Below are 22,423 nucleotides of genomic sequence, written 5' to 3'. Positions count from 1 at the left end.
CAGCTGAAAAAAAAACATCCAAGAAATGTTTCATATGCACAAAAAAAAGTATTTTTCCAAAATGTTTTGCACAAATTTGTTTACATCCCTGTTAGTGAGCATTTTTCTTTGCCAAGATAATCCATCCACCTGACAGGTGTGGCATAGCAAGAAGCTGATTAAACAGCATGATCATTACACAGTTGCACCTTGTGCTGGGGGACAATAAAAGGCCTCTCTAAAATGTGAAATTTTGAATACAGGAATGTCCACCAGAGCTGTTGCCAGATAATTGAATGTTCATTTTTCTACCTAAAGCCGTCTCCAACGGAGAATTTAGCAGTAAGTCCAACTGGCCTCACAACCACAGACCACGTGTGTGGGTGAGCAGTTTGCTGGTGTCAACGTTGTGAACAGAGTGCCCCATGGCATAAGCTACGGACCATGAACATAATTGCATTTTATCGATGCACAGAGATACCGTGACGAGATCCTGAGGCCCATTGTCATTCCATTCATCTGCTGCCATCACCTCATGTTTCAGCATGATAATGTCCCCTTGTCGCAAGGATCTGTCCCAGTTCTTCCATGGCCTGCACACTCACCACACGTCACCCATTGAGCATGTTTGGGCTGCTCTGGATCGACGTGTACGGCAGTGTGTTCCAGTTCCTGCCAATATCCAGCAACTTCCCACAGCCATTGAAGAGGAGTGGGGCAACATTCCACAGGCCACAATCAACAGCCTGATCAACTCTGATACTGACTGGTTTTCTGATCCACAACCCTATCTTTTGTTAAGGTGTCTGTGACCAACAGATGCAGATCTGTATTCCCAGTCATGTGAAATCCATAGATTAGGACCTAATTAATTCACTTCAATTGACTAATTTCTTAATATGTACTGTATATCAGTGAACTCTTTGAAATTGCTGCATGTTGTGTTTATATTTTTGTTCAGTATTATTAAAGTAGAAAACAGGAATCTAATTGGTAAAAAAAAAGTGTGTTCTGTCTCTCTAGCTCTCTCTCTCGCTCTCTCTCTTTACAAGTCTCTGAAAAATGTGTTTTCAATTACGCACTCAAGAAAAAAAATCGTGTGTGTAGTGTGTGACGTCATGTGCAGACAGTGGTCCCGTTCTGTCGAGTGGCACACAGGGCTCTGTGAGGTACGAGAGAAGGAGGCACGGAAAAAAGAGAGAGAGACGGAGCCCTCGGGAACTATTCAATCAGAAATAAACAAAAACACACTTCTCTTCATGGACTGTAAAATTAAAAGATTAATTATCATATGCTTGGATTGGAAGAATCAACACACGGACGACCTGAATAACGGAATTCACTTTTGGGGGTTATTTTGGTACACTCCGAATTAATATATTTTTGAGGTTCAAGCAACATTTTCGAAATATCGCTGAGAAGGAACAACTGTAAGTATATTTTAGATTTCTGATTAACTTAAATGTAATAGGTATGTTACGCGCAGGACTGGAGACTGTGCGGCTGAATCAGAATAAATTGTTGCGCCAACGCGACTGAGCAGCGGTGCCTCATAAAACCGTTAACTTTGCCATTAGTTTAATTAATTAATCTTAGTTTTTCCACTACGAAACATAATGACAGAGCATTTACATAAGATGAAATGTGGGCTTCTGAAAATGGGAATACATTTTAGCTACAGTATGTGTTGCATTGCAACATGATCGTTTTGGGGAGTTTTTCCCCCTTTTTCTTCGATGACATTCTGCCTCTCTCTCTCTCTCCGATCTCTGTTCTCTCTCTCTTTCTGTTCTCACTTTCTCTGTATCCATATTGTCAAAAATCCCATTATTCTGAATAAAACACGTAGATGATGTATTCATCCAGGCTCTATGGCTGTCCTGTAGTTTTGACAGATTATTGGAGTCCTTTGCAAAAACATTGGCCGGTACATATCTATATATTCGTCCTGTGTTTTAACCCCCAAGGTATATTATGCCTTGGTATACTTTACTCTACCGCCCCACTGGGCACAAACTGGTTGAATAAACGTTGTTTCAATGTAATTTGTCAACATGGAGTATTCATGACAAATACATTGGATTTGATAATTGAGGGTCAAATTTCAACCATGGGATTATGTTATCATGGTAACCAAATGTTAACATAGACAAACCTTGTATAAAATATGTTGAATTTGTACCTTATAAAACAATGTTAGATCTTCAATGTTATATCCACAATATAAAAATGGATCTGCTTACAGCTACCCGTTGTTCTCCCATTCAGGGTTTTTAACCAACCCTGATTATGTATACCGACTATTACCAATGTGCTATCGTGAGAATGATTGTTGAGAGATCTCCACTTAAAAACGAAATCGATTAACGTTTGCTATTGATGTTGTTCGAAAGGGTTTAAGAGAGCAAATGAAATGTGACTATACTTTATCATATATATTTAAAGATGTTTTTTAGGCCTATAGCGTTTACAAAGTCATCAACAGCTGTTGTTTCAATTCAACCCAGAATTCAACTGTGAAATAGACAATACAACAGGCCTATGGTCTCAAGCTCTAGTTGATTACAAATGTCATGATATTTAGTGACGTTGAATTGTGTTTGGTTGTCAACACAACCACCAGATATCAACATTTAAAGGAGATGTATCTTCTGATTGGATAGTTCCATCTGAGCCTCTGACTGAGTCTGGTTTTAAAACTCCAGTTTGTCTACAAATTAATCATTGATATGTTGGATTCACGTCTCCAGCTCAACCAAACATCGAAGGCAGCCCTTTCCTGCAGTCAACTAATGGCCTAATGGGTGGAATGTTATTCATACTTTACATGATTAATAAACAACGGAGAAAATCTGGTGTTTCTATGTCAAACAGTTTTGTTCGATTTCACTCTTCTGTGATGTATATAAAGTGTAATATTGGGATGCAAACTCAACATATTATACATTTTAACTCTATATCTGACATGTTATAGGTGTCTTCTTTTCGTAAGCCATGTATACATTTGTTTCAAAGTATATTTGTTTAAGATTACCAAGAATGACTCTTTGTGACCCTGATTTAGCCCACTGCAGTAAACAGTGAAATAATAGGACTCATTCAAATCAAACTGCATTTAAAAAAGCATCTACATTTTGATTTGATTTAGTCATATTCTTTAATTTACATTATTGGTTGAGATGGAGATGTGAATTCAACATATCAATGATTAATTTGAGGACAAACTGGAATTAAAGCCAGACTCAGTCAGAGACTCAGATGGAACAATCCAATTTATTTTTTTATTTTATTATTTTATTTCACCTTTATTTAACCAGGTAGGCTAGTTGAGAACAAGTTCTCAGTTACAACTGCGACCTGGCCAAGATAAAGCATAGCAGTGTGAACAGACAACACAGAGTTACACATGGAGTAAACAATTAACAAGTCAATAACACAGTAGAAAAAAAAGGGGAGTCTATATACATTGTGTTCAAAAGGCATGAGGAGGTAGGTGAATAATTACAATTTTGCAGATTAACACTGGAGTGATAAATGATCAGATGGTCATGTACAGGTAGAGATATTGGTGTGCAAAAGAGCAGAAAAGTAAATAAATAATAACAGTATGGGGATGAGGTAGGTAAATTGGGTGGGCTATTTACCGATAGACTATGTACAACTGCAGCGATTGGTTAGCTGCTCAGATAGCAGATGTTTGAAGTTGGTGAGGGAGATAAAAGTCTCCAAGTTGCCGATTTTTGCAATTCATTCCAGTCACAGGCAGCAGAGAACTGGAACGAAAGGCGGCCAAATGAGGTGTTGGCTTTAGGGATGATCAGTGAGATACACCTGCTGGAACGTGTGCTACGGGTGGGTGTTGCCATCGTGACCAGTGAACTGAGATAAGGCGGAGCTTTACCTAGCATGGACTTGTAGATGACCTGGAGCCAGTGGGTCTGGCGACGAATATGTAGCGAGGGCCAGCCGACTAGAGCATACAGGTCGCAGTGGTGGGTAGTATAAGGGGCTTTGGTGACAAAACGGATGGCACTGTGATAGACTGCATCCAATTTGCGTAGGTCGTCCCAGGTCAAGATGGCATGCGTAGGTCGTCCCAGGTCAAGATGGCATGCGTAGGTCGTCCCAGGTCAAGATGGCATGCGTAGGTCGTCCCAGGTCAAGATGGGATGCGTAGGTCGTCCCAGGTCAAGATGGCATGCGTAGGTCGTCACAGGTCAAGATGGCATGCGTAGGTCGTCCCAGGTCAAGATGGCATGCGTAGGTCGTCCCAGGTCAAGATGGCATGCGTAGGTCGTCACAGGTCAAGATGGCATGCGTAGGTCGTCACAGGTCAAGATGGCATGCGTAGGTCGTCCCAGGTCAAGATGGCATGCGTAGGTCGTCACAGGTCAAGATGGCATGCGTAGGTCGTCACAGGTCAAGATGGCATGCGTAGGTGGTAACAGGTCTGTGGAGATCTTCACAATTGCTGAAATAATCTGCACAGAATCTGGAACAGCATTGATCACTTGCACCGTGTACTATTAGTCTCAACTGCAATCCAGGTAATTTGGTTCTGCTATTAGATGAAGCACCGTGATAACACACATTGTGTTCCCATTTGACCTTTGAACTTTGCTGTGCTTTTAAATTGTTGATAGAGCAGTGATAACACATTGGAAATTCAACTAACCTTTGGCTGTCTTTTTTGAGTGTGTGAATAGAAGCTGTAATCTCATTGATCAATGTCTTAACCAAATATGACCAAATAATGCACATTGAAATTACGTCGTCTGACCAGTGGGTCTGAGACTCTGAGGGCTGTGTTCACTGGTTTGACCTGTACTGAGGACCCAAGTCTCAATAATAACGTTTTGTACTGAACTCACTCCGGTTTAGACACAGTGTTGTGCTCTGTGAGATGTCGAAGACACGGGTCAACCAGAGGATTACCTTGGACATTGAGATCATAGTTATTATGTATATCCATACTGTATAAAAGCTTGATGTGCGTAATTACACAGATTCCTTTTCTGATCTGACCAAAACAAACTCAGCCAATAAGGCCCTAGTAAGACAGCCCTGGTAAGACAGCCCTGGTAAGAAGGCCCTGGTAAGACAGCCCTGGTAAGAAGGCCTTGGTATGAGCTTCACCATGTAAACACAATGGGCATCAGCATAACAGGGACCTGAGACATGAGGTGAGAGGTTGATTGAAGTCACCTTTGTTGTTTTCCCTTATACTGCTTTGGTCCAAAACAGTGTGTAGGGAAAAGGGTGCCATCTGGGACTTAAGGGGTCAAGACAACTGAGAACAAGGTCAAATCATGGCGTCAGTAATCGTCTGGTCAGAAACTCGGAGCTCTGAAAAGAATTGAAATTCCAAGTTGGAAGACCTTTCAAAACAATTTTTCCCCGTCTGAGCAATTTTTTCCCCAGAGTTCCCAGTTGTCTTGAACGCACTGAAGTTGAAAGCCTAAGATTTGAGTTCCCAGATGTTTTGAACGTGGCATATCTAAATGTGCCAAACGGTCAGCATTGATACCAATGGCTGGTGGTGTCATTAGTGTTACAACTAATTAGATAAGAAGAGCACCAACCAGCAAGTCAGGTGTGGTGTAGTCCAGACAGGAGAGATCTGAGTGGTGGACCACCCTTCCAATACCTGTCATGCCCTGCAGAACCCTGTCATGCCCTGCAGAACCCTGTCCTGTCATGCCCTGCAGAACCCTGTCCTGTCATGCCCTGCAGAACCCTGTCCTGTCATGCCCTGCAGAACCCTGTCCTGTCATGCCCTGCAGAACCCTGTCCTGTCATGCCCTGCAGAACCCTGTCCTGTCATGCCCTGCAGAACCCTGTCCTGTCATGCCCTGCAGAACCCTGTCCTGTCATGCCCTGCAGAACCCTGTCCTGTCATGCCCTGCAGAACCCTGCCGTGTCATGCCCTGCAGAACCCTGTCCTGTCATGCCCTGCTCTGCCCTGTCTTGCACCGCCCTGTCCTGTCATGCCCTGCAGAACCCTGTCCTGTCATGCCCTGCAGAACCCTGTCCTGTCATGCCCTGCAGAACCCTGTCCTGTCATGCCCTGCAGCTCCCTGTCCTGTCATGCAGCGCCCTGTCCTGTCATGCCCTGCAGAACCCTGTCCTGTCATGCAGCGCCCTGTCCTGTCATGCCCTGCAGAACCCTTTCCTGTCAAGCACTGCCCTGTCCTGTCTTGCATCGCACCGCCCTGTCACGCCCTGCCCTGTCCTGCCCTGCACCGCCCTGTCCTGTCATGCCCTGCAGAACCCTGTCCTGTCTTGCATCGCACCGCCCTGTCCTGTCACGCCCTGCCCTGTCCTGCCCTGCACCGCCCTGTCCTGTCACGCCCTGCCCTGTCATGCCCTGCACCGCCCTGCCCTGTCTATGTGTAAATTACTTTAACCATTATTATTGACTATTATTTCATTCATATTCAAAGTCAAGGCAGATATTCTTAACCACAAGTTTCTATTTTAGTGTGAATTTCTAATTGGTCTTGTGATGCGTCAGGTTTTAGTCCCTGTATAAAACAGATGACAGGAAATGACAGGCATGTTAATCAGAGTCAGAGTCGCATGTTTCAGACTACCTCAGTTGTTGTCCAGGGTAACCAGGACCTCCTGCTCAGTGCCAGGGATGATGATGCACAGATCAGCGTTACACAGCATAATTAAATAGACCTACTTTATTATCTTCAGAGAATGTGCTTTTTCTAGTTCGATTTAAGTCAATGTAGAAAAAGTGTAGGATCTCTGTGGGGGCTATGGACCTGGAATGACGATCAAAGATCAGCAATGAGCTTTTACAGTAGATAGATGTGCCAGGATCAATGATTTTTTACTTGGCAACATGTTCATTGTATATCTAAAAATCAAAATGGTGAAGACCAGTGGAGGCCGCTGAGGGGAGAACGGCTCATAATAAAGTCCGGAACGGAGCAAATGGAACGGCAACAAACACCTGGAAACCATGGAAACCAATGCGTTTGATGTATTTGATACCATTCCACTGATTCCGCTCCAGTCATTACCACGAGCCCCATCCTCCCCTAATGAAGGTGTCACCAACCTCCTGTGGTGAATACAAAGAAATTGGTTAAAGTTCTGACACACATACGCACATTGGATCACGTATTAATTACATTTGAATCACTTTATGCAGTCAGAGACTATAAAACACAGTATGCTAATATATTTTTTGTGAATCAGTGTGAAGAATTAAAGAAAAGAGAAGTGTTGTATATGTGGTCCTCAGATGTTCTCTAGCCTGAAACCCAGACCTATTTTGTGCTAACATTCCACTCCTTGTACCAAACAATTTGGCATGACAAGAAGTCTCAATGAGTGAAATGTTGGCACAAACAGACTGATGCTTACTACCCAGGCTAGCTCTTCTCATTCGATATGGTGTTTGTCTTATGACAGCAGCACATGTTGGGTTAGAGTTAGATGGATGGGAGCTGCTGACCAGATGCACTGTGGGTACAACAAAGCCTCACCCAGAGATGATCCTTATTAGACGCCCTCAGAGCCTCAGAGCTCTCGGTGCCGACACCAGAAGACCAGGGCCTGGGCCCTGCAATGTGTTAAAGAGATCTATAGAGGAGAGAGGGGGTGGGGGGAGGGAGAAAGGGGGTGGGGGAGAGAGGAACAGAGAAAGGGGGTGAGGGAGAGAGGGAGAGAGAAAGGAGGGTGAGGGGAGAGAGAGAAAGGGGGTGAGGGGAGAGAGAAAGGGGGGGGGGGGAGAGGAAGAGAGAAAGGGGGTGGGGGGGAGAGAGGAAGACTGATAGAGAGAATAGAGAGCGAGAAGGCTCCCTTGTTAAAAGGTCTTCTCACCACAATGCCACATCCTGTATAAATAAAGGTTAAATTTAAATTTAAAAAAACTAAGAGATTGCGAGAGGGAGAGAGAGAATCTTCCCACTGAGAGAGCCTGGCCGTCCCCCCTGTGTGTCTGTTATTGATCTGCCAGAGGTTCTGAGCCTGCATTCCTCCCTCCCTCCTCTCCCCCAGAGCTCTGAGTAGTAAGGTTCAAAGCAGCTGTGGAGAGAGAAAGAGTGAAACAAGGAGAGAGGGAAGGGGGAGAGAAGAGGGTGAGAGAAAAAGAGGAACCAGAATGCCACATGGAAGCAGTTTTCATCCCTTCAGCAGAATTAACTACACAGAACTAGCTAACTATAGGAAGGAGAGGGAGGGGGAGAGGGAGGAGGAGGAGGAGGAGGAGGAGGAGGAGAGAGGGAGGAGAGGAGGAGGAGAAAGAGGAGAGGAGGAGGAGAGAGGGAGGAGAGGAGGAGAGAGGGGAGGAGGAGAGAGGGAGGAGAGGAGGAGAAAGAGGAGAGGAGGAGGAGAGGAGAGGAGGAGGAGAGGAGGAGGAGAGAGGGAGGAGAGGAGGAGGAGAGAGGGAGGAGAGGGAGGAGAGGAGGAGAGAGGGAGGAGGAGAGAGGGAGGGAGGAGTCAGATTATAGAAAATGGAGACATGATGTGAACAGCTAGGGTAACAAACGCTCACTGTTCTGTTCTCAGACTTTGATGATGGGAACCAACAGGTCTCATCTGCACAAAGGACCAGTACTTGTGAGGTATGATCACTGCTGGTGCTAACTGTTTACGTTTGTTTTATTTATGTTGAGGTCCACTACACATTACCGATTTTCTGGAAACCTGTTTTGCCGTGGATCAAAGTAAAGATTTCTGTGCAAGATCCATTTTTCCGTAGCTGCTGCACACTCTGCTGCTCATATTTGGTATTCCTGGGGTCCAGGAATAGGAGTAGCTACTCTTCCTGGGGTCCAGGAATAGGAGTAGCTACACAAAACATGACATAATACAGAACATTACAAGAACAGCTCAAGGACAAAACTATAAATGAAAAAAGGCACAAGTAGCCTACATATCAATACATCCACACCAACTATCAAGCATTTCGCTACACTACAAAAATGTCACTACACTCGCTATAACATCTGCTAACCATGTGTGCCCAATAGAATTTGATTAGATTTTAAATGGAGGCGTTGTGCCGTGAGGTGTTGCTGTTCATTTCAGCAACATGAGATGGAACGGAGTTCTGTGCAATAACGGCTCTGTAAAATACTGTACATTTTCATGGATTTGGGGACTGTGAAGAGACCCCTGGTGGCATGTCTGGTGGGATAAGTGTGTGTATATTTTTCTTTTTTCTTTATTTAACTAGGCAAGTCAGTTAAAGAACAAATTCTTATTTTCAATGAGCCTAGGAACTGAACTGCCTGTTCAGGGGCAGAACGACAGATTTGTACCTTGTCAGCTCGGGGGTTTGAACTTGCAACCTTCCGGTTATTAGTCCAACGCTCTAACCACTAGGCTACCCTGCCGCCTGTGTGTGTCAGAGCTGTGTGTAAGTTGACTATGCAAACATTGGTGATTTAACACAATGTTTCTGACAAAGAGAAGTGATGCAGTCAGTCTCTCCTCAACTCTGAGCCAAGAGAGACCATAGTATTTATATCAGCCCTCTGATTACAATGAAGAGCAGAACGTGTCACTCTGTTCTGGACCAGCTGCAGTTTAAATAGGTCTTTCCTTGCAGCACTTAACCAAATGGCTGGACAATAATGAAGATTAGACAAAACTAGAGCTTACAGAACTTGCTTTTTGGAGTGTGGTGTCAAAAAAGCAGAGCATCTCTTTATTACGGCTAGACCTCTCCCCATCTCTTTATTACAGACAGACAGACCTCTCTCCATCTTTACAACCATTGAATCAATATGTTTTGACCAGCACAGTTTACAATCTAAGGTAACACCAAGTAATTTAGTCTCCTCAACGTGTTCAACAGCCACACCATTCATTACCAGATTCAGTTGAGGTCTAGAACTTAAGGAATGATTTGTATCAAATATAATGCTCTTAGTTTTAGAGATGTTCAGGACCAGTTTATTACTGGCCACCCATTCCAAAACAAACTGCAACTCTTTCATGACTTTTGATCTTGTTCCTGTAGTGTTTGTAAACACCCTGGTAGGTCGATTAATGACCTGAATCAGATTACAGGCACTGGTTACAGCGAGGAGCTTCCTCTTGAGAGGACAGCTTGAGGAAAATCGGTCAATATTCAGGTCCCCAAGAATGTTGACGTCTGTTTACATCAATATCAAGCATTTCACACATATTATTTAGATACTGACTGTTAGCACTTGGTTGCCGATAGCAACACCCCAAAAGAAAAGGCTGTAGATGTACCAAGTGAACCTGCAACCACAACACTTCAATAACATTTGACATGAGATCTACTCTAAGCATTATAGGGATCTGAATATATACAGCAACTCCTCCCCCAAAAGATCTTCTCTAAGCATTACAGGGATCTGAATATATACAGCAACTCCTCCCCCATAAGATCTTCTCTAAGCATTACAGGGATCTGAATATATACAGCAACTCCTCCCCCATAAGATCTTCTCTAAGCATTACAGGGATCTGAATATATACAGCAACTCCTCCCCCAAAAGCATTTCTGTCTCTTCTATAAATTTTAAATGTGTATTGCTACTGCTGTAAAATCAAATGAAATATCTAAGTGAGTCTCAGAAATGGCTAATATATTGTTATTTGATGTTAGCAAGTTAATGACTTCATGAACCTTATTTCTAAGGCTACATATATTAATATGGGCTATTTTCAGCCCTTTCCTGGGGAGCTGATCAGAGATAGACATAATACTGAAAAGAGCAAACAAAGCAAGAGAAAGACATATACATTCAGCAGTCCATTAATCAGTTGGTGTGTTTGTGTGTGTGCTGTGGGGTTGAGGCTACGAACCCATAGGCTTGGCTCTCTCATCCCTTCCAGGCTTCTGGGAGGGAGGGTGGACAATGAGCCTGTCATAGCAGATGTAAGTAATGTCCCCACGCGCTTTCATGGGATCAGTTCTTTCATCTTCTGGCGCACCGCTTCCGGATAGTCCTCATTGAGGAAGATATATGTTCCTCTCAATTTCTTGGCTCTTTCCAGAACAGCTACCTTGTTCTTGAACATCAGGAACTTGACCACTATCGGTCTGGGGCCTGTCGTGGGTTTTCCAGTCCTGTGGGCGCGCTCCACCTCAATCTTCCTGTGGTCCATCTTCAATTTCTCAGAGATCATTTCAGTTCCAGACAGGGCAGGTCACAGGGAAGACTGATAACCACAAACAGCAGGGTTCTAGACAGCCACAAACGCGGGATAATCCGTGGTCCCAAACACAATTGTTAACTGGGGTTCCGGGCTGCGTTTAAGCCCTCCAAAAATTCTGCTAGCTTGATAGGCAGCTAGCTATCAGCTAGGCTAGCTGCTACGCCAAATAACTCCTCAGAACCAGCCTTGGTCGGCCACATCAGAGACTAGCAGTCACAGCAACTGATGCCAACTGCGTCGTTGGATCCAAACTAAAAAGTTAGCTAGCTACTAAGAAACTTTCCCATACACTTTTAAAAACAACAAACTTTCCAAAACAATAAACTGAGCTCTCCCTCATATGGTGTAACCTACGGTGTAACGTAGCTCAGTGATTACCAGATGAACACATTTGTCTGGTGTGCCGAGACACTTCATAGTGGGTAATGAAAAAAGGATTGAAGAAGTTCATTCACCACGTAGAGTATGACAACAAATTACTCCAAAGAGAAGCTATTTGAATATACAAATAAATTATGTATCTCCACACGGTTTAAAATAATAATTTGATTTCACCTCCTTCCTATAAGCCACATGTAGACCGTTATACAGTATAAGAACACTGTCCATATCAGATTTTGCATATCGTTTATGAGTTTGCCCCACATGTCTTTGCCTAATGTTCTTTGTGGTGGGCTGTCTCATGAATCGATGTGATGTAATTAGATGAATGGACACCTGGGGCAAATTATTTGTGTGTTGCCTTTCAGGCTCGCTCTCATAACCTATAATTCTGTATCTCTTTGTGACTCATTTGTATACAAGTAGACCAGAGGGGCCACGTCCCTGATTGGCGGATGGGAGTAAACCATGATTAGAACCACCTGCTGCTCATCTGTAGTTCTTTACAAATGCTGTTTTTAAGTCTTTAAAATGGTATCTTGTAGCACTGAAGAAGGCTGTAAAAGCCCAACACGTCTCTGTACGCTATCCCTGATGCAATAAACCATTTTAAAAACATAGAAAAATGAACCCATTACACTTCTTTATTTGTCTGAATTTTAACAGGTTTGACACACAAGCCTAAATTCTGAGTGCCATGGTTCTCTTTTGATTCATAACCTATGGTGCAGTGGTGAAACCTATGGCGTATTAATTAAAAAATAAAAAAGATATATATATATATATATATATATTTCACCTTTATTTAACCAGGTAGGCTACTTACAACTGCGACCTGGCCAAGATAAAGCAAAGCAGAGTACCACAAACAGTCAATAAAACAATAGGTTGTTACAAATGTAGTAAGATAAGGGAGGTAAGGCAATGAATAGCCCATAGTGGTGAAATAATTACAATTTAGCAATTAAACACTGGAGTGATAGATGTGCAGAAGATGAATGTGTAAGTAGAGATACTGGGGTGCAAAGGAGAAAATAATCAAATAAAAAACAATATGGGGGATGAGGTAGTTGGGTGGACTATTTACAGATGGGCTGTGTACAGGTACAGTGATTAGTAAGCTGATCTGACAGCTGATGCTTAAAGTTAGAGAGGGAGATATAAGACTCCAGCTTCAGTGAATTTTGCAATTCGTTCCAGTCATTGGCAGCAGAGAACTGGAAGGAAAGGTGATGAGTTGGCTTTGATTGATGACCAGTGAAATATACCTGCTGGAGCACGTGCTACAGGTGGGTGCTGCTATGGTGACCAGTGAGCTGAGGTACGGCAGGGCTTTACCTAGCAAAGACTTATAGATGACCTGGAGCCAGTGGGTTTGGCAACAAATATGAAGCGAGGGCCAGCCAACGAGAGCATATAGGTCGAAGAGGTGGGTTGTATATGGGGCTTTGGTGACAAAACGGATGGCACTGTGATAGACTACATCGAATTTGCTGAGTACTATTTTATAAATGACATCACCGAAGTTGAGGATCGGTAGGATATTCAGCTTTGCGAGGGTATCTTTGGCAGCATGAGTGAAGAATGCTTTGTTGCGAAATAGGAAGATGATTCTAGATTTAATTTTGGATTGGAAATGTTTAATATGAGTCTGGAAGGAGAGTAATGGTGTAACCTATGTTGTAACCTATGGTGTAATGGTGTAGCCTATTGTATGGTGTAGTCTATGGTGTAACAACCTATGGTGTAGCAACCTATGGTGTAGTCTATGGTGTAGCAACCAATGGTGTAGTCTATGGTGTAGCAACCTATGGTGTAACAATCTATGGTCCAACAACCTATGGTGTAGTCTATGGTGTAACAACCTATGGTGTAGTCTATGGTGTAACAACCTATGGTGTAGCAACCTATGGTGTAGCAACCTATGGTGTAACAACCTATGGTGTAGCAACCTATGGTGTAGCAACCTATGGTGTAACAACCTATGGTGTAGCAACCTATGGTGTAGCAACCTATGGTGTAGTCTATGGTGTAACAACCTATGGTGTAGCAACCTATGGTGTAACAATCTATGGTGTAGCAACCTATGGTGTAGCAACCTATGGTGTAGTCTATGGTGTAGTCTATGGTGTAGCAACCTATGGTGTAACAATCTATGGTGTAACAGCCTATGGTGTAACAAACTATGGTGTAGTCTATGGTGTAGCAACCTATGGTGTAGCAATCTACGGTGTATCAATCTATGGTGTAACAACCTATGGTGTAGCAAATCAAATCAAATCAAATTAATTTATATAGCCCTTCGTACATCAGCTGATATCTCAAAGTGCTGTACAGAAACCCAGCCTAAAACGCCAAACAGCAAGAAATGCAGGTGTAGAAGCACGGTGGCTCGGAAAAACTCCCTAGAAAGGCAGGAACCTAAGAAGAAACCTAGAGAGGAACCAGGCTATGTGGGGTGGCCAGTCCTCTTCTGGCTGTGCCGGGTGGAGATTATAACAGAACATGGCCAAGATGTTCAAATGTTCATAAATGACCAGCATGGTCCAATAATAATAAGGCAGAACAGTTGAAACTGGAGCAGCAGCACGGCCAGGTGGACTGGGGACAGCAAGGAGTCATCATGTCAGGTAGTCCTGAGGCATGGTCCTAGGGCTCAGGTCCTCTGAGAGAGAGAGAGAAAGAAAGAGAGAAAGAGAGAATTAGAGAGAGCACACTTAAATTCACACAGGACACTGAATAGGACAGGAGAAGTACTCCAGATATAACAAACTGACACTAGCCCCCCAACACATAAACTACTGCAGCATAAATACTGGTGGCTGAGACAGGAGGGGTCAGGAGACACTGTGGTGTAACAATCTATGGTGTAACAACCTATGGTGTAGCCTATGGTGTAACAACCTATGGTGTAACAACCTATGGTGTAACAACCTATGGTGTAGTCTATGGTGTAACAACCTATGGTGTAACAACCTATGGTGTAACAACCTATGGTGTAGTCTATGGTGTAGCAACCTATTGTGTAGCCTATGGTGTAACAGCCTATGGTGTAACAACCTATGGTGTAGCCTATGGTGTAACAACCTATGGTGTAACAACCTATGGTGTAGTCTATGGTGTAGCAACCTATGGTGTAGCAACCTATGGTGTAACAACCTATGGTGTAGTCTATGGTGTAGCAACCTATGGTGTAGCAACCTATGGTGTAGCAACCTATGGTGTAGTAGTCTATGGTGTAGTCTAACAACCTATGGTGTAACAACCTATGGTGTAGTCTATGGTGTAGCAACCTATGGTGTAACAACCTATGGTGTAGTCTATGGTGTAACAACCTATGGTGTAACAACCTATGGTGTAACAACCTATGGTGTAGTCTATGGTGTAGCAACCTATTGTGTAGCCTATGCTGTAACAGCCTATGGTGTAACAACCTATGGTGTAGCTATGGTGTAACAACCTATGGTGTAACAACCTATGGTGTAGTCTATGGTGTAGCAACCTATGGTGTAGCAACCTATGGTGTAACAACCTATGGTGTAGTCTATGGTGTAGCAACCTATGGTGTAGCAACCTATGGTGTAGCAACCTATGGTGTAGTAGTCTATGGTGTAGTCTATGGTGTAGCAACCTATGGTGTAACAACCTATGGTGTAGTCTATGGTGTAGTCTATGGTGTAGCAACCTATGGTGTAACAACCTATGGTGTAGTCTATGGTGTAGCAACCTATGGTGTAACAACCTATGGTGTAGCAACTGGAAGGATGTTGATCTCATCCAGTCTGTAGAGGATGCTTGGTAGTTTTCTTTAAATGCCTTCCTCACCATCTTAAATAAGCATGCCCCATTGAAGAAATGTAGAACCAGGAACAGATATAGCCCTTGGTTCTCTCCAGACCTGACTGCCCTTAACCAACACAAAAACATCCTATGGCGTTCTGCATTAGCATTGAACAGCCCCCGTCAAATGCAACTTTTCAGGGAAGCTAGAAACCAATATAGACACGCAGTTAGAAAAGCCAAGGCTAGCTTTTTAAAGCAGAAATTTGCTTCCTGCAACACAAAAAAGTTCTGGGACACTGTAAAGTCAATGGAGAATAAGAATACCTCCTCCCAGCTGCCCACTGCACTGAGGATAGGAAACACTGTCACCACCGATAAATCCACTATAATTGACAATTTCAAGAAGCATTTTTCTACGGCTGGCCATGCTTTCCACCTGGCTACCCCTACCCCGGTCAACAGCACTGCACCCCCCACAGCAACTCGCCCAAGCCTTCCCCATTTCTCCTTCTCCCAAATTCAGTCAGCTGATGTTCTGAAAGAGCTGCAAAATCTGGACCCCTACAAATAAGCCGAACTAGACAATCTGGGCCCTTTCTTTCAAAAATAATCTACTGAAATTGTTGCAAACCCTATTACTAGCCTGTTCTAACTCTCATTCGTGTCGTCTGAGATTCTCAAAGTTTGGAAAGCAGCTGCGGTCATCCCCCTCTTCAAAGGGAGGGACACTCTTGACCCAAACTGCTACAGACCTATATCTATCCTACCCTGCCTTTCTAAGGTCTTCGAAAGCCAAGTCAACAAACAGATTACCGACCATTTCGAATCCCACCGCATGGGTGCACCTCAGCCACGCTCAAGGTCCTAAACGATATCTTAACCACCATCGATAAGAAACAATACTGTGCAGCCGTATTCATTGACCTGGCAAAGGCTTTCGACTCTGTCAATCACTACATCCTCATCGGCAGACTCGATAGCCTTTGTTTCTCAAATGATTGCCTCGCCTGGTTCACCAACTACTTGAACTGATACAGTTCAGTGAGTCAAATCGGAGGGCCTGTTGTCAGTCTCTATGGGGGTGCCACAGGGTTCAATTCTTGGACCGACTCTCTTCTCTGTACACATCAATGATGTCGCTCTTGCTGCTGGTGAGTCTCTGATCCACCTCTACGCAGACGAAACCATTCTGTATGCTTCTGGCCCTTCTTTGGACACTGTGTTAACAACCCTCCAGACGAGCTTCAATGCCATACAACTCTCCTTCCGTGGCCTCCAATTGCTCTTAAATACAAGTCAAACTAAATGCATGCTTTTCAACCGATCACTGCCTGCACCTACCCGCCCGTCCAACATCACTACTCTGGACGGTTCTGACTTAGAATATGTGGACAACTACAAATACCTAGGTGTCTGGTTAGACTGTAAACTCTCCTTCCAGACTTACATCAAACATCTCCAATCCAAAGTTAAATCTAGAATTGGCTTCCTGTTTTGCAACAAAGCATCATTCACTCATGCTGCCAAACATACCCTTGTAAATCTGACCATCCTACCGATCCTCGACTTCGGCGATGTCATTTACAAAATAGCCTCTAATACCCTACTCAATAAATTGGATGCAGTCTATCATAGTGCCATCCGTTTTGTCAACAAAGCCCCATATACTACCCACCACTGCGACCTGTATGCTCTCGTTGGCTGGTCCTCGCTTCATACTTGTCGCCAAACCCACTGGCTCCAGGTCATCTACAAGACCCTGCTAGGTAAAGTTCCCCCTTATCTCAGTGCTCTGGACACGATGACAACACCCACCCGTAGCACGCGCTCCAGCAGGTATATGTCTCTGGTCACCCCCAAAACCAATTCTTCATTTGGCCGCCTCTCCGTCCAGTTCTCTTCTGCCAATGACTGGAACGAACTACAAAAATCTCTGAAACTGGAAACACTTACAGTGCCTTGCGAAAGTATTCGGCCCCCTTGAACTTTGCGACCTTTTGCCACATTTCAGGCTTCAAACATAAAGATATAAAACTGTATTTTTTTGTGAAGAATCAACAACAAGTGGGACACAATCATGAAGTGGAACGACATTTATTGGATATTTCAAACTTTTTTAACAAACCAAAAACTGAAAAATTGGGCGTGCAAAATTATTCAGCCCCCTTAAATTAATACTTTGTAGCGCCACCTTTTGCTGCGATTAAAGCTGTAAGTCGCTTGGGGTATGTCTCTATCAGTTTTGCACATCGAGAGACTGAAATTTTTTCCCATTCCTCATTGCAAAACAGCTCGAGCTCAGTGAGGTTGGATGGAGAGCATTTGTGAACAGCAGTTTTCAGTTCTTTCCACAGATTCTCGATTGGATTCAGGTCTGGACTTTGACTTGGCCAGTCTAACACCTGGATATGTTTATTTTTGAACCATTCCATTGTAGATTTTGCTTTATGTTTTGGATCATTGTCTTGTTGGAAGCCAAATCTCCGTCCCAGTCTCAGGTCTTTTGCAGACTCCATCAGGTTTTCTTCCAGAATGGTCCTGTATTTGGCTCCATCCATCTTCCCATCAATTTTAACCATCTTCCCTGTCCCTGCTGAAGAAAAGCAGGCCCAAACCATGATGCTGCCACCACCATGTTTGACAGTGGGGATGGTGTGTTCAGGGTGATGAGCTGTGTTGCTTTTACGCCAAACATAACGTTTTGCATTGTTGCCAAAAAGTTAAATTTTGGTTTCATCTGACCAGAGCACCTTCTTCCACATGTTTGGTGTGTCTCCCAGGTGGCTTGTGACAAATTTTAAACGACACTTTTTATGGATATCTTTAAGAAATGGCTTTCTTCTTGCCACTCTTCCATAAAGGCCAGATTTGTGCAATATACGACTGATTGTTGTCCTATGGACAGAGTCTCCCACCTCAGCTGTAGATCTCTGCAGTTCATCCAGAGTGATCATGGGCCTCTTGGCTGCATCTCTGATCAGTCTTCTCCTTGTATGAGCTGAAAGTTTAGAGGGACGGCCAGGTCTTGGTAGATTTGCAGTGGTCTGATACTCCTTCCATTTCAATATTATCGCTTGCACAGTGCTCCTTGGGATGTTTAAAGCTTGGGAAATCTTTTTGTATCCAAATCCGGCTTTAAACTTCTTCACAACAGTATCTCGGACCTGCCTGGTGTGTTCCTTGTTCTTCATGATGCTCTCTGCGCTTTTAACGGACCTCTGAGACTATCACAGTGCAGGTGCATTTATACGGAGACTTGATTACACACAGGTGGATTGTATCATCATTAGTCATTTAGGTCAACATTGGATCATTCAGAGATCCTCACTGAACTTCTGGAGAGAGTTTGCTGCACTGAAAGTAAAGGGGCTGAATAATTTTGCACGCCCAATTTTTCAGTTTTTGATTTGTTAAAAAAGTTTGAAATATCCAATAAATGTCGTTCCACTTCATGATTGTGTCCCACTTGTTGTTGACTCTTCACAAAAAAATACAGTTTTATATCTTTATGTTTGAAGCCTGAAATGTGGCAAAAGGTCGCAAAGTTCAAGGGGGCCGAATACTTTCGCAAGGCACTGTATCTCCCTCACTAGCTTTAAGCACCAGCTGTCAGAGCAGCTCAGAGATTACTGCACCTGTACATAGCCCATCTATAATTTAGCCCAACTACCCCTCCCCCTACTGTATTTATTTATTTATTTTGCTCCTTTGCACCCCATTATTTCTATTTCCACCTTGCACATTCTTCCACTGCAAATCTACCATTCCAGTGTTTTACTTTCTATATTGTATTTACTTCTCCACCATGGCCTTCAAGGACGCCATTTAGATTAACCTAAAACAGGGAATTTTTACTTGGATTAAATGTCAGGATTTGTGAAAAACAGAGTTTAACTGTATTTGGCTGTATGGGTGTATGTATTGGGTGTATGTCAACTTCCGACTTCAACTGTTTATTCCTCCTACAGATAACCACTAACTTCTGGTGTAGAAACCAGATTGTGGCACTCCTCATTTGCATAGGATACCAGATGATTAACAATATTTAAAGTTTACAAGTCAGAACCCAACTTTCATTCATAGGCTAGATTGTAGCAACCTCATGGGTATAGGGAACATTTGTGACCCGATTCAGGAAAATCTACCCTACTCTGTTTTCCCCTACCTTGCACTACCCTATTCCAGCCTACCCTAGCCTACACTACACTACTCTACTCTACCTCACCCAACCCATCCTACTCTACACTAATCTACCCCTACCCTACCCTACTCAACCCTACTCTACTCTACCTTTCTCTTCTCTGCTCTAACCTACTCTACCATACTCTCCTGTACCCTACACCACCCTACTCTACCCTACTATACCCTACACTACTCAGCTTACCCTACTCTACACTACTCAACCATACTCTACACTACCTGACTCTCCTCTAAACTACTCTCCTCTACCCTACCATACTCTATTCTACTAAACTCTACTCTACTCTAACCTACCCTACACTAATATACCCTACTCAACCCTACCCTAATATATCCCACACTACTCTACCCTTCTCAACCGTACTCTACTCTACCCTACCATACTCTACTCTACCCGACTCTCCTTGATCCTACTCTACCCTACTTTACCCTACGCTACTCACCCTATCCTACTCTACACTACTCGACCCTACTCAACTGTAGTCTACTCTACCCTACCCAACTCTCCTCTCTTCTACCCTACTCTACCCCACACTACTCACCCTACCCTACTCTACACTACTTTACCCTACTCAACCCTACTCTACCCTACCATACACTACTCTATACTACCAGACTCTCCTCTAAACTACTCTCCTCTACCCTACCATACTCTACTAAACTCTACTCTAACCTACCCTACCCTAATATAGCCTACTCAACCCTACCCTCCTATATCCCACTCTACTCTGCCCTACTCTGCCTGACTCTACTCAAACCTACTCTACTCTACACTAACTTACCCTACCCTATTCTACTCTACTTCACCTTTCTCTGTGTTGTCGTGTCTTTGGCTATGCCAGATTAATTGATAAAACATGCTATTCTATAAAATAATGTATCCGTAATTAATATCACCTGATTGAGCTAATCATGTAAATGTAATTAACTAGAGAGTCGGGCAACACAAAATAATATTTATACCATTCGCAACCAAAGCTCATGCTGATGTTGGCTTCGTTCTGTAGTTATTATCTGAACCATTCTGACATAGGACCGTCATCCTACCTCATCGGAACAGGAAGTTCTATTGTCGTCAAGGGCTTATATAGGAAGGGAGAAAGGGGGGGTGTTTCATAGTTTACAACCTCTGTCCCTTCACAGGGGCGGGCCACTGAGTGGGCAGCCCTAACTTATGAAAACCCACATCTCACATTTTAGAAGCTAAAATCACATTTCATCCCATCACAAATAATTTCATATTCAAACATTTAACTTGAACAACAATTCCATGTGAATCCGATGTGTAGACTTTCCACTGTAGAGTTTATGTCATCTTATCATTGATGAGAATGTTTCAGATGACAACCGAACTGACATCGTATTCATTAAGTACCACCGCATATGTTCAATTGGTCGGATTACCAGAATATAGTTCATTTCCCCCCACCTACTGACTTTCCCAGAATCTCTATGTTAACTAAGGGTTTTTTAAATGTAACCTCAGTAGGTTAGAGAGAGGAAAAGGGGGGGAGAGGTATTTATGACTGTCATAAACCTATCCCCCAGGACAACGTCATGACAGTGTGTTGCTGTATGTCTCCATCTGAGATAAAGAGTCGTCCTTCTCTACAGCTATGACACAGTCTCAAAGAGGAAGTGATGTCTTGTTTTTGTACTATATTGATTCAACATGTGCCTGAATACCAAGCATTATACATTGTCACTATGGGGACAAAAACAGATGATCTAATCAGAGCTCACTCATTCTGGATCAGAGTGGCGCATCTCATGGTTTTTGTCCCAAATGTCAATCTCTATATAGTGTATAAACTTTTCCCTATACAGTGTACATCCTATTCCCTATGTAGTATAGTGTACATCCTATTCCCTATATAGTGTATACACTTTTCCCTATATAGTGTACATCCTATTCCTTATATAGTGTACAACCTATTCCCTATATAGTGTACATCCTATTCCCTATGTAGTGTAAATCCTATTCACTATGTAGTGAACATCCTATTCCCTATATAGTGAACATCCTATTCCCTATATAGTGTACATCCTGTTCCCAATATAGTGTACACCCTATTCCCTATATAGCGTGCATCCTATTCCCTATGTAGTGTACACCCTATTCCCTATGTAGTGTACATCCTATTCCCTATGTAGTGTACATCCTATTCCCTATATAGTGTACATCCTATTCTCTATATAGTGTACATCCTATTTCTGTATAGTGTCCACCCTATTCCCTATATAGTGTACATCCTATTCCCTATATAGTGTACATCCTATTTCTGTATAGTGTACATCATATTCCCTATGTAGTCTACATCCTATTCCCAAAATAGCGTACATCCTATTCCCTATATAGTGTGCATCCTATTCCCTATGTAGTGTACACCCTATTCCCTATATAGCGTGCATCCTATTCCCTATGTAGTGTACACCCTATTCCCTATGTAGTGTACATCCTATTCCCTATGTAGTGTACATCCTATTCCCTATATAGTGTACATCCTATTCTCTATATAGTGTACATCCTATTTCTGTATAGTGTACATCCTATTCTCTATATAGTGTACATCCTATTTCTGTATAGTGTACACCCTATTCCCTATGTAGTGTACATCCTATTCTCTATATAGTGTACATCCTATTTCTGTATAGTGTACATCCTATTCCCTATATAGTGTCCACCCTATTCCCTATATAGTGTACATCCTATTCCCTATATAGTGTACATCCTATTTCTGTATAGTGTACATCATATTCCCTATGTAGTCTACATCCTATTCCCAAAATAGCGTACATCCTATTCCCTATATAGCGTGCATCCTATTCCCTATGTAGTGTACACCCTATTCCCTATGTAGTGTACATCCTATTCCCTATGTAGTGTACATCCTATTCCCTATATAGTGTACATCCTATTCCC

General features: G+C 43.0%; 2 protein-coding genes across 2 annotated transcripts in view; both read left to right on the top strand.

Annotated features, from left to right (window-relative positions):
- The first annotated feature begins 1,122 nt into the window (after window positions 1-1,122).
- The window catches only part of LOC112248117 (lysophosphatidic acid receptor 1), an 88,384-nt gene continuing 67,083 nt past the window's right edge, over window positions 1,123-22,423 (top strand). The window contains exon 1 of the mRNA XM_042326364.1: window positions 1,123-1,409. The gene's annotated coding sequence lies outside the window, so the exon portion shown is untranslated. The remainder of the gene's footprint in view (window positions 1,410-22,423) is intronic.
- Window positions 5,702-6,385, top strand: LOC121847332 (keratin-associated protein 10-7-like). The gene has a single exon (XM_042327941.1). It carries the CDS (start codon window positions 5,702-5,704, stop codon window positions 6,383-6,385), a length of 684 nt encoding a protein of 227 aa, XP_042183875.1.

This window comes from Oncorhynchus tshawytscha, linkage group LG09 (assembly GCF_018296145.1).
Source record: "Oncorhynchus tshawytscha isolate Ot180627B linkage group LG09, Otsh_v2.0, whole genome shotgun sequence".
Lineage (NCBI taxonomy): Eukaryota > Metazoa > Chordata > Actinopteri > Salmoniformes > Salmonidae > Oncorhynchus > Oncorhynchus tshawytscha.
Note: the sequence above shows the minus strand (reverse complement) of the source record. Positions and strands in the feature narration are given on the sequence as shown.